We start from the raw sequence: 14,205 nt of genomic DNA, 5'->3' as shown, positions 1-14,205 counted from the left end.
TATAAACTTACATAAACGAGTATCATAGATATTCTTTATGCTTTTTGATTTTCTTTATTAAGCATTCAGTGGAAAATTCCTACAATGTTTGAGTCTGAAATAAATAAACTCACAGCGACGGCTTTTCATTAATCGAAATTCATAATGATTTAGTATTAAAACCAAACAGACGGCGGGATCATCTATTTATAGCATGCGCAGAGGAGGCCCGTCGTGTCGCATTCAAGTTCATTGCCTAGACTACCCGCAAAGATCGAGTTCTGTTATTGATTTGATTATATTAGGTTAGATATGTTACCTTTTAAGATCTGAATATTTAGGGTCATACTCTTTCACGCAAAAACTACTAAACCGATTGCAATGAAACTTGGTACGTAGACAGCTGGACAACTGGAATAACATATAGGCAACTTTTTATCTCGATATTCCCACAGGATACGGACTTACGCGGGTGAAACCGCGGGGCGCAGCTAGTAGAAAATATAGATGTATACATTTTTTAAATCCTGTAGGTCGCGTACATGTGACAAGTATAATCAAATGATAGGTAAAAAATGAAGACACCGGATCTACTATGGAGCCAATGCTTACATTCTCAGAATACTAACGAGACAGTATTGATCGCATAAGGAAGACAAGTTTTATCTCTACTCTCTAGTTAGACATTCGCGTCAGTTATAAAATTATCTCTGAAGTTATCTCAACAATTATCTTTCGGGTGATTGATATAAAATGGTGATAAATATTGGCGAAACCCAGTGGTTTCGGGGTTTCAGAAATATATCGATTAAAATGTTGCAAAGTACTTACTTTATTTTCAAGTCAAAGTAAAATACTTATTTTAAAGTTTGGTATTAAATATCGAAATTAAAATATTAAAATAATAAAATTAATGATTACAATTGAGTGTCTAATCGGGTCACGAAGATGGCGATGGGGAAGTGTAAAGCGATAGGGCTGTCAGGGGTAGAAGAGGGCGGTAGGGCGGGGGGGTGCAGGGTTCGTCGACTCGCCGGTGAAGGGCAGCGAGGTCGGTGCGTTCGCTTTCGACGGCGCGCGATGGCGACGCGGCGCGCCGGGTGCCATGTATTGATCCCACAGCCTCCGCTCTCCCGCACCGACTGTTCCTCCAGGCTCCTATACTACTATGCTCTCAGCTTACCGTTAAATAATTCCCCACAATAGAATACGCTGCGAACTCACCAGACAGACTGTCGCATTTTACACAAACATTTCAGTCTATACCTATCTAGATTTAAATACAATGATAATTATTATTTTTCATGCCAAGCCATGAATGAAGCTTTTGCCCATGATGTTGAAGTAAGACAAATATTTTTTTTATTTTAATTAATATAAGTACTAGTACTCGAATAAATAAAACGAGAAATTTTGTAAGAATTTTTTATAAACAAATAATTCTAGCGGTCAATGATCGCATGACATTGATATTTCGATAAAGCTTAATGTTAGTGACATTGAACTCGTGAATTGTATCGCCGCTATGATTTAATTTAATTAGTCGTTAGATACTTATTATGGAATAATAAACTACTATTAACTACTATTACTATGTTGTTCATTCCTATGAACAACATTGTATGCACTCCTGTGCATACCAAAAATATATTGTAGCACTTTTTTATGTTACGTACATATGTATTTGTTTGATATAGGTTGTATACTATAATATAATATAAAAAAATATTTTTTGGTACCTACTTAAATAATCCTAAATATTATAAATGCGAAAGTTTGTAAGGATGTGTGTGCGTTTGTTGCTCTTTCACGCAAAAACTACTGAACCGATTGCAATGAAATTTGGTATCTAGATAGCTGGACAACTGGAATAATATATAGGCGGCTTTTTATCCGGATATTAGCTAGCTGCGCCCCCCGGAAACCGCGGGGCGCAGCTAGTTTTATATAAAATTAACCGACTTGGTGTTCAACTAATTACACTACTTTTTATAGCAGGACTCCGTCATGACTTATTTCTGCCAATGTTACATAACATGTTTTGATGGGATTTTTTATTATACTATATATAGCTATATTTTCTTTTCATAGTATAAACAACTATCTCATATTTTAATTGAAGCTAATGTCATTTTCTATAGTATCTCTAATAACCAAATACGAAGATTAATAATTAATATGAAAGAACTGATTTTACTAATTAGCTCCAGTTTTAATTTTTTCTGCTCTACATAGCGTTGAGCAGATCAAACAATAATTTTCGTTTTTGGTGTATTCAATCTAGACAATTAAATCTTAGAAGCACATGAGTTGTGGGCAAGTGAGAAAAGAGAAGTGCACTAATTAACTAAAGAGAAAGCCAAATTACCTCGAGCGAGAATCGAGACTAATGAATGTTAAGAGCTAAAATCATGAAACTTAAAACTATAATCTAGATTATAATACATGAAAATCTACGAAGAATGAGAATATAAATAAAAAAGAAGTAATAAATATTTATCTTTTTCGATACTTTGAGTAGATATGCCGATATAATAAAAACCGTTCACTAAATCCATGATTAGAGTTCTTTAAAATGAGATTCCAGTTTGTCAATTTCTTTAGAAAATCAGCTTCTAAAATATTTATCCCCATTGTCAGTTATTTATCAAATTGGAATGATTACTGATAAAGTGTCTAACGGCAACCTTTCCCTCTATACCTCGATGATAGTATATTATGTAAACACTGAACATTACATTTAAACTAATCTAAAATTTTAATAAGAGAAAACAATTTTGCTTTCTATTGTATCTTTTACTGTAATTACACTTGTCGTTCAATAGAACAAAAATATTTAAGATAAGTAAGACAAAACTCTAAACCAAAGTGACCACGAGCTGTTATCAAGGGTTGACTCACTTTCGTTTCGGTACTAATGAGGTCGTCAAATTCTTACGATTACGGATTTTTCTTTGAGGCGATGTAATATCGCATATATCATCATGAATACAGGAAAAGAATTACTTTTAATGATTCATCTATTATAAGCTGACGCATATCTACACAGAATAGTTTAGATTGGGTCGCCGGTCCCTATGTATTCAAAGCGTATTTTAATAAATATAATATATTAAATACTTCTGAAATTTCCGCTACTGCAGAATGAATTATTAATTGTAGACAAGTGAGTTCAATGTACTTTTGCAGAGAATGTAGGTAGGTATAGCATCAGCAATAGCGGCCAATCATTACTCGTATCAATATTTTTCTGCATTATTTATCTGACAGGCTTCTCTTTTTTATAACTACATATTTATCACTGTTAAAATGCATATTTATTGTTACGAGAACTTTTATTTCATCAAATAAAATAAAATACAGTTATGTACAGTGCACTGGAATTATTGTCCAAAATTAAAACATTTTTGAGTTCCCGACCCCAAAGGGTAACTCTATTACTAACTTCGCTGCCCGTCCGCTCGTCCGTCTTTCTGAATGCTCGTCTGTCCGTCTGTCTCATGATGATGTATTTCTATTGCCGCTATAATAACAAATAAAAAAAATCGAAATAACGGTCATAAATCGGATGGATGACTAATTGAAGATGCTCTTTAGTTTATTAGGATGAATCCTTTAGCGTTGCGTGCCCCACTCGCATTTGACCCATTTTTTTAATAAATATGCGTGGATAAAAAATATACAGATCACAATATTTTCGACGTTCATAAAAAAATGCTTCGTCGCTGATTTTCTCTATTTTTTCTATCGCTAAAATCAATCTATTCAAGAGATTATGATCGACGATATTTTTATAAGGAAATGAATTCTTACATCACCTCCTCTTACATCATCACTAAATGATTTTCTAATGAATGAAAATCTAATTGAAAAACCATACCACATGTTTACTATCTCAATAAGTATTTCATGAGGCATTTTACTGGACCGGGTCCAAATGGTAGGAACGGTGTAAATGTTTACTAGGCGTTGCTAGTTATGCCAGAAATAAACTCGAAACCATGTTGCTGAGGTAAAGTCATGCGAAAAACAGATTTGGCTATTTTCATATCAAATTTTTTACTTTACTTTGTGACGTCGTGTTGCAAAAGCAGATAAAATTACTGCTATCCTATTTTTACGTTCTTTATATGTCAATAGTTAAAACATGGACATTGCTCATATAATAAAATGTTCACGATGCTTTATTTAGTTTAGTGATTATTGCAATTTTACTGTTATCTTTAAGTCGAGTCGGTCATTGACCCACAAGCCGATAGACTTTTGTGATGTATAAACTTAGGCATAGCCTTTTACTTAGTCGAAATTGTATGTACAAATTATTTTGTGATAATTTAAATGAATGATGCTGCAATTTTAGTACGGTACCGCAAGAGAGAATTATAATATGTATATGAGTGCATTGTAAACATTTTCATTTTAATATATATAAATAAAAATAAATCGCCAAATGTTTTGCTTAAAGCGTAAAACTCGAGTAGGGCTCGACCAATTCGGCTTACTCTTTTAAACGTTTTTGTTAAGACACAAGGAAGGTTCTTATGGAAAGAGTAAACGTACCGCGGGTGAAACCAGCCGCTTTCAATAATTGAGCGCTTATTAAATAAAATTTAAACTACAATTATTTTAAAATAAAGATTTCATTGTACGTGAACACTGTACGTGTTACAAATATTAGTTATTGGCGGAGCGAGTTTGCATATCGTTGAAATTAAGATAACCCATTTTTTAATTAAATATTATACAATTAAAATGTTAATTAAAACAGATGTAGACCAAGGAACAAAGATAATACAAAAAAAAAAACGTTTTAATGTTTAAGTGCTCATAGGCAGTACCTATGTCACCAAAATATATCACCCACACATAGAGCCATTTCAATAAATAAATACCTACTGAACAACGAACTGGGAGTCGCAAACATTATAATATCGTACTCTTACCAATTAGCCAGCTGTTCTTTTGATTCACAAGGGAACGCCATATCATGACGTCATTTAATAATTGCCAACAGCAATTTGTAAATTACTATTATTATTATTCTCTATTTAATGAAAGCCAAACATGCTAATACTTACAATATCTAAATATAATATCTCTATCTAAATATATGTAAAAAAATGTTCTCTGAGTTGCTGGTTCGTATTGAAATACATAAACAAATTATTTTTGCTCTGATTTATTAATATATTGAGGAAGCCCATGGACTATATTATGTACGACGGTGATTTAAATTGCGGGTGCAGCTTGTATGTTACAAATGTCCAATGATCCTTTTGATACAATAGGTGTTTAAAGTATGGTTCATGTTATTAGATCGGCTGCCAACGATATTATGAAACAATGACTATACCGAAATAACGCTAATGGAATATAATATTTTTATATTATTATTAATACTCATGTATCTGAAATAATTTTTCAATCCAATTATTGTTTTGATTGTGAATTGTATATGAAAACATATTAATGTAACCATTTCAGCATACATGTTTTACGTTCTAGTTCGATCCTTTTTTGTATGTAGCGTATGTACTTATCAGTATACGATGAGTCGACAGATTTGTTTTTAAATGTGGACATTCCACTATACATCTTAATGTTGTTTTCATTGATATGTCACGTACGACGATATGCTGACACAAAGCATCAACGTCCATTATCATATCAGCTGGGCGTCAGGATTCCTTTGTCTACACAAAATTAATTTATGCATGAATATTTTTAAACAGACACGTTTGGCTATTTCTTATATCATATTATGGTAATGTATTCAAAATTGATTGTATTAAAATTCATTCAGAATTTATGATATTTTAATTCGACTCTAGCTTTATAAATCTATTTTCTTTCAATAATGTGATTGCATACAAACAGAATTTACATAACCGTCGACCGTGTAATGTAAACTATTCAAAGCTCCCGCTCATTGTTTAGTACGAGTATATCTCTTGGCTCGTATCTCGGTATATGATTTATTAATATTTATGGACAATAATCATCAAGAGACGATTGATATATTTACAGTTCATTAAACGAGTTTAATTTATGAGTGTGTGATAATGACAGCGTAGATATCGAACGTTAAGTATCGGATTAAACTTTTAAAGGGAAAATTCTAATTTCCGCAAAATTGTGTGGAGCGGGCAGTCGTATAGAGTGGCTGACACCCCTGCAAAGCGGGGTGTGGGGTGTGGGGTGAGGAGGGAGGGGCATGCGGGGGAGCGCGAGTCGGGTGCGGCTGGCGGTGCGACGGGACTCAGGGTGAATAGCGTGTGGGGTGGCCGCGGCTGCGCGCTTCGAGCTAACCCTCCAGAGCCGAGACGCAGCATGTGTGCGACACCGACGTCCTCCCCGCAACCCTCGCAGTGGAAACGGAGCGATCATTAAGTACCCATTCATGCTGTTATATCACCTCTATTATACCATCTAACAGGTTAAAGGTTTCACAATACAGGATGGCTCATCATCCATTCTTGGCAGTTAATACTAAATATAAAATGCTCACCGTTTGCTGAGCGAGCTGCAGGTGAAGTTGCCTCCTTGTTTCGAGTGTTTTGTTCCTTTTCTTTCCCATTGTTTCCTTAAACAAATAAGAATGATTGTTGAGTCTAAGAATAATATTCAATAGCAGCTCTTTTGCTCTAAAACTTAGAGAGTTGTGTCAATCTTAGTTAATAAATTTAAATATATAATATGCTATGTAATACGAACTTAAATAAATGTATATAAAGGTCTAAGGAATGAAGTGGGAACATGTTATGTATACCTACGTAAGATTTAAATCGGTATATTAAACACTATATTCTGTTGTTTATGTAAAAAAAATATGTCATTCAATGAATATTAGAGAAATAGTAAACATTTAACAAAGTAGTTATGGTTCAATCTTAAATATAAAAGAAATTAGTATTAAAAAAATTACAAAGTACTGACAGATAATATTATGGTTCGTGAGTTTAATATCAAAATACTATCTTCAAAATGCAACTTTGCATTTATCTTTTGATATGGCAGATAAAGCTATTTATCGGTATCTTTGGTGATATAATAAAATGGTTTTTTAAACATATGTAAATGTAAGACATTTAAACGTTATCTATCGAGAAAACATTGGATCGTTTGATATTGTTGTTAAAAACTTGTTTTATATCAATAGCGGCCGGAAACTTCTCGGTACGGACTACAGATAGAGGACTGCCGACTGAGGTGGGAGGCAGTTGGTCGCAGAGCGTTCCCTGAAGGATCCTTTTTGCGGCGGCCGCCCGTCGGACCGGTTAGCGAACGTTCAACCCGGCAGACAATTCGCAAAACATCGCACAATTTTTAACAATACGCCGGACCTTCGCATATAGATTCATGCGGTGCTATTCTATATCAATATTATCTGGCTTTGATATAAAATTGATACTTGCGTCATCGCTGTTAGGTACAAAACGTTAATACAATTTCTTTACAATTCTATTAAACATTCTAGTAATACATAATTTTATCATAAATAGATATAATTCATATTGTTTTATTGCATTGTCTCCTTACGATTGTTCATCGGAGGCGGACGAACCGACCTTGGCAGTGGCGTTGACTCTCGCACGGCCTCAAATCGTATCTAACCGTCGACGCGGCCATACTCGACAAAGTATGACTTCACATGAGTATCCGCCATGTGTACGATAGACCCCAACATTAGATATATACCAGATGTGGCGACAAACCGAATTGCGAATCTTGCTAATAATATCTGATATAGTCATTTGTATAATAGCCGTTGTAATTTTATTTTGGAAGCGCTTAATTCAACAACAGGAAAAAACGATTTAAGACTATTTACAATGTATTCAGTTTAAATACGATTTATCGACACTGGAAAGGACAATAACTGTAGCAATGTTATTTTTGGAATTGACGCATGTGATATCTTGTATAGGGGACCGATTTCAATTAGTCCGCAAATGGATAGAATGTTTTCCTATAAAACGCAGACAAAGTGGATACTAATAAAGCTACTATTAAATATTCGTATTTATAAGACATACATAGTAAACAGATTTCGTTACTTATACGCGTTGAACTAGGTACTGTGTGCACAGGTGGATTTTTAATAACATATGGGCAACGTCCTTGTGTGAAAATTAATTGCATCTGTATTGTAGAGTACATAGAAGTGTACAAAAGTTTTGAAAGTAAAACATTCTAGCAATTTAAAATTATAAGGACTGACCATATATGGTTAATAGCTTGCTTGGAACTAGTCTTGACTGAGTTACATAAAGTAAGGAATGAATCACGTGAAGGCATGGATCAACTCATTACTTGCTACTACTCACCTTGTTGGTTGTCAAATATACAGAGCTGCGAAATATATAACGGACACGTGTTATCTTGGGATATTTAAGTCGCATATTACACTCCTTTAATTGTTGCTCATACTGTTCTTTAGCAGACAATTAACATACGGGTTTGACATGCTTTTATGAGACAAGTTGAATATAAATGACAAAAGAACGAGCTTTAAGTCAAGCATGGCGCCGAGTTGTATTGAATTACTACGTGGCCTTACTCGAGTGTGCTGTGTACCGTACAAGAGGACAACTATATGATACAAACAACACAACTTTAGTAATATCGCGCGAAATATATTTCTATTTCAAAAGCAAAGTAATGCATTAAAACAATTATACATTTGATATTCTTACGTCGAATTTTGAAGTTCAATGATCGATCAAAAAAATATTTCCAAAATTTTACAAACCTTTAAATAAAACTTAAATTCAAGATACCTTACTTTTATATCGCCTTTAGTTTTTTATCATGACTGTACAGTGCCATATGGCTTTGATGGTTGTCGTCAAAGTCGTGTACATGACCATAAAAGCTTTTAGGTTATACGACTATAAATGTCGTATGTCTGTATTAAAGCTGTTTTTATGAAACGAACAACTGTTTCATTATCAAATTGTAGCAAATGACGATATCACTATACCTTATATCTTTAAACCTGGTATTTCGATAGATAAAAATTAAAAGACGGATCCAGTAGTTTCGTTAATGTTGAAGTTGATTTTTAATTATTTCTAGTTAAAAACTGGGGGAACAACAAAATACTCTATGTATTTTTACGACGCCATACGGTACACAATCGGTTTTCGAATTGTATTTTGCAATAAAAATATATTTGTAAAACGACTATTTAATAAGAAATCCAAATGTAACGTCAAAAATAAGTTTTGCGAACATAGTGGATGTATCATCGACCGGATATAGTCGTAGATTTGGTCGAAGGCGGATGTGTCGCCATTTGCATGCGTGGCGTGGTTTCAACGACAATGCGCAGAAGGGATCAAGATTGGAATATTGAATGCAAGCGAACAAGTAAAGTTTTTACTACATTAAATAAAATGTTAACTAAGAAATTGGATGATGATGACGATTCATCTACGGCTAGCGCGGAAAATTTAATTTCAAAAGTAAAAAAAAACTAATTATGTACAAACTGTATTACTAAGTCTTACACAATTATATAATAATATTGTTAGTTTTATTTTTCAAAAAACTACGTAAAAGTTAAAAAACACGAAATCTATGAATACCCAATCAAACGGAAAGTAGATAGGAGATCGTATTTCCGTTTCGCAGCTTCCCTTGATAATTTGTATTAAAACTAAAACTTATCATTTAATATTTACTGTGTTCGACATACAGAGCCAACAAATCGGTCTTCTCGATTGGGTTGATTACATACGCAAAAGATTACTGGTTTTATCTGCGAGATATGATGGTTATATCAATTTTGTTATCACCATCGGATATGAACAAAGGAAAGTAAAAGTCGTGTAGCTATAACGATAACTGCAACTTATCCTCCTAATTTCCCATCCATATAGGCAATGAGTTAATTTTTTGATTAAATTGATTATTTGTATAAATGTTCCAGACTCTTGCAAATAAGCCATCTCTTCGAATTTCATGAAATAAAATTTGGCTCAGGGCCAAAAAAGAATTATATCTGAACAGTTAACATGATACTTAATTTAAAAAACGATAACTTTAGGTTATTAAACTACTAGGCTGTTTTATATGTCTTCGTACACAACAAGGTCAGATGGTACTGTATGTGTGTCTAGGTGAGAAGCGATTTATTTCTCATATAGAAGAGATAGCAGTTAGGTCATATGTAGTGCGCTGGCACGGCCATGTCGGCCTCAAAGTCTGACCGGTTGCCATCTTTGGCAGAGACCGGTTTCGTCAGCATACGTGCACTTCGAACGTAACAGTATATTCTTGCTAACATTTATTATCTGAAATGAGCACGAGATATGGGCACTTTCTTCGAAATATAAATCGTTAATACCAACGTTCCTAGTAAATTTTATGCGGGTAATAAACAAATGAGTCAAATGGTATTCCATTACTTCTACATCTATTACTTCAGCAAATTTCGCGATAGTATTAATCAGTGAATATGGGTGTAAAGGCATCCTCCCTCGCATTGAAACTCGTGGTGAGTCACAGCGCAGCCGACGGTTACCGTCATGTAGGGCGAACGGTTGGCGTCGTCTGAATCATTGCACGCCATACTATTATGCACATATTGATGCCGCAGGTAACAGAATCGCTATTGTATGCTAGATGCTATTGTACAGCCAAACTTTTGAGGTCCCCTAACCGATTGTTAGCGCCTTATTGTTATACTGTTCAATAGGTCGAATGTGTAGGCTTATTCGAGATTGGAACAATAATAATAACAATATGAGCATATAGATTATAGCTTAAAGAGTTTAGCGCCTAAACAAACAAGAAAATTAAGTATGTGGCTACTATTTTAGTCATTAACTCATTAGCGTGATTAATAATAAAAGGAAGTTCATTTATCTGGTGATATATAATTATTATTCACAATATTATTACCTATCCTGTTATTATTCATTGAATTTTATCCTGAACGTTCGGTTATCGGTTAAATGGCAAGTAAGTAATTTATGTTTGTGCAAGAAAATTCTGTGTAGATACCGGTAGCGACATCTAGTGACATGAGTTCAAACTAAACGGAATTCGTGTTAAAATAAATAACGTATTTAAATATTTTAAGTAGTTAATTTAAAAAGGCAGTTTTAAATAAACATAAATTCGTAGACATATAATTCAAAATATACAAAGGTAAATTAAATAAGTATCCTGTAATCAAAAGTAGGTATGTACATACTTTTCAATGTGTATAACTAAAAGATTTTCATATTTTGATAAAAAAGTTGCATAAGCCAAGACAAAATATTGCCAAATTGTGCACTCATTTCTTACTAGCTTTCCGCCCGCGGATTCGCCTGCGTGGAGTTCGGTTATATCGCGACATGGTAAGGAGTAGCTTATGGTCTTACCCAAGGTCTAACTATTTGTCCCGATACACGCCACCCTTCCCCGATGATGTACATAGAACTTATGTGAAAGGCTTTTGATTTGAAATTAAAAATATTAATTTAACTTTTCTGTTTGCTCGATCATCAACGTCGGTATTTTGGACCCATGAGTATTATAGTGCAAAAATATTTTTAAAATATTGTCGGTTAAAACATAAAACTAACATATTTACACTGAAGGGCCATATTTAATATCAAGGTAGATTCATTTATTGCAGATCGTACTTATTTTTAGACCTTTTAATAATTATAGGTACTTTTACTCACAGTTGGAATATCGGTAGGCGTTGTGTTTATTTTATAAGACCAGCAGATGCCACTGATGACGTGGCATTTACGTCATACTATATTTATGTTAATTTGGCCGTGCAATTAGCTGAGGAAAAAAATATGTGCGCTGAGCAATCAACGTGATGATAGTTATAGTGAATTTTATATCTTTTTACTCATGGTGGCCGTCTACTGCAACTCCGTGTGGTGGTTGAGCAGCGAGTTGAAAAATCTAGTTTTCCCACTGGCCATTCTATTGAAGAAATTTAAAACTCGGCTACTTGTATTTTCAGTTACTTCTGCAAACCTGTACACTTGTAGATTCGCTATATTGTGATGTCATTGTTGTTAATTAAAACCAATTAATAATAATCGAAGTTAATAACCAATGTAATGACGTTTGATTTAAAATTTGATGTAAGTCAAGCTAAATTAGAATTTAAACATTATTTCTAAGCAAAATGTTTTTCCAAACAAATCATATTATGCAAATGATATTTGATACATAAAAGTCATTGACGTTCCATTTTTAGTTGGACCGCATAGTATTAATTTTACAGCTCTAAGCTGTCCAATGCCAAATCAGCAATTATAATGTCTAAGGTATATATTTGCACTATCAAATATTGATAATGATAATACATAATTAATGATATGAAATTTAAATTAGTTAAAAATATAGGTAACAAAAATTGTTTTGTAAGAAGAATTTTACTTAAATGGTAGTTTATTGCATTAATATTCTTGAAAATTAAAATCAAGTATCAAAATATCAATTATTTTTATATCCAACTTAATATTTTATCAAGCATCTTGTAAATATAAAAACGTTAGTGAAGTGAAGGTAAAAATTGTATTATCATGTTGAGCATTTACGAATGACCTTTCTATAATATTATATATAACTAGTTTAACCTAGAAAGGTATATTGTGGAAAGATATCAAGTAACATGATAATAATCAAAACCAATTACTTATTTAAAAACTGACAAACCATTAAAGAATGGTTTGTCAATTTATTAAAGAATTCTTGGAAATTTATTCTTGAAGATTTATTCATTATTCTTCATAATGAATAAATCATAATGTTTTGTCTGAATTTACAAATTGATATTTATTGGTCATGTTGATGATTTCATAAATTACAGGCATAAGTTTTTCGAAAAATGAACAGGGGTAAAAGCCACAGTTTTGAAATTTGAGTATCAAAATGATAGCCTTATGAGATAAATAGAGACAGTCTAAAACTCCATTACGAGATCAAAGGCGTTGCACTAATGAATGTTTCTATTTATCTATATATACTCAATACTGATATAGAATGTTGCTTTTCTTGCGGAACTTATTAGGTATTCGAGATGCAAATGGAAGGAGTATCGTGTTTACGTAAAACCCAATGATTATATTCTTTGACTTATGGGGAATTACATACCCGTACTATCAACAATACTAATTGAAATAAGGTCCGGATACCCAGTGGGGTATGAGGCAGATGGTATACATCTGTTTCACTGATCGATTTTCTTCATGGACAAATAGGTGATCAGCCAGCAGCATTCTATGTCCTGCCAGACCGAGACATTATGTTTGTGAAACCCCGACGTGATTCGAACACCAGAGCCCTCAGTTCTAGGTTCACGCGTTAAACACTGCTCCAAGAATGCGGAGACGAACGAGAAGTTTAATAATAATTAAAATTATAAGACACTTACCTTTTCGTATGAGTAAGCTCGTGACCCTTCGTAGAGCCTCTCTGGGTGATTTTTGAAAGAATTTGGGCGTTAAATTTGGCGGTAAGGTGAGGGGCTTGCGTGCTCCTGAATTATCCCACGCTACAGGGTGGTCAGCCGCCATTTTTGATGATGCTGAGATTCTATCCAGATGTTCGATTGATGCCGGTCTAGGAAAATTAATGACAATATAATAATTGATATTTTATATATCGGCACTACTTCTTAGTCGATGAAATTTAAAAATGTTCTTGTTCAATAATTATATTATATTATAATTCCATGAATTGATAACTTTCTAATCCAGGTATAATAAACACACAAAACGATGTATGCAAAAACGTTCATGTTTATACGGGAATTAAGTTGAGTATATTCAGGATAAAGAGAGTGCAAATTTAATAAACATTTTTTTAAAGTCTTGGGTTCCTTACCGGTGCCTTTGCCGTGGATACCAGCCTCGGGGCGGGCCACCCAGTCTCAGAAGATCAGCACCTGTGCAGACTCCAGTTGCACCCATCACTGACCCTCGACCATAACCACCCAATGTCACACTACTTCCTACAAAATGAACATATATTTGACCATTTCTGTATTCAAAAAAATTCAAAGGCGTTCCAACTGAGCTTGTTTATTTCTTATTAATGACTGGGTGACGCATGAATGATAGGATCTTTAGCAGATACCCGTACAGGAAAAGAATATATAATAATCTAAGAATATATATATTTGTAAATGATAACATATATGTTAAATGGTTACTATAGGTATATGTAATTTTTTTTTTTGAATCGAAGGATACTTTTCCGCAT

General features: G+C 33.6%; 1 protein-coding gene across 4 annotated transcripts in view; it reads right to left on the bottom strand.

Moving 5' to 3' along the window:
- LOC119839472 overlaps window positions 1-14,205 on the bottom strand; it is an 83,066-nt gene that overhangs the window by 1,432 nt on the left and 67,429 nt on the right. For all 4 annotated transcript variants that reach the window (XM_038365746.1, XM_038365774.1, XM_038365756.1 and 1 more), the window contains 3 exons: window positions 13,828-13,954; window positions 13,376-13,563; window positions 6,488-6,562 (listed from right to left, as the gene is read on the bottom strand). In XM_038365746.1, coding sequence (XP_038221674.1) covers window positions 6,488-6,562; window positions 13,376-13,563; window positions 13,828-13,954 — 390 coding nt within the window. The remainder of the gene's footprint in view (window positions 1-6,487; window positions 6,563-13,375; window positions 13,564-13,827; window positions 13,955-14,205) is intronic.

The sequence above is a fragment of the Zerene cesonia genome, chromosome 1, assembly GCF_012273895.1.
Source record: "Zerene cesonia ecotype Mississippi chromosome 1, Zerene_cesonia_1.1, whole genome shotgun sequence".
NCBI lineage: Eukaryota > Metazoa > Arthropoda > Insecta > Lepidoptera > Pieridae > Zerene > Zerene cesonia.
Note: the sequence above shows the minus strand (reverse complement) of the source record. Positions and strands in the feature narration are given on the sequence as shown.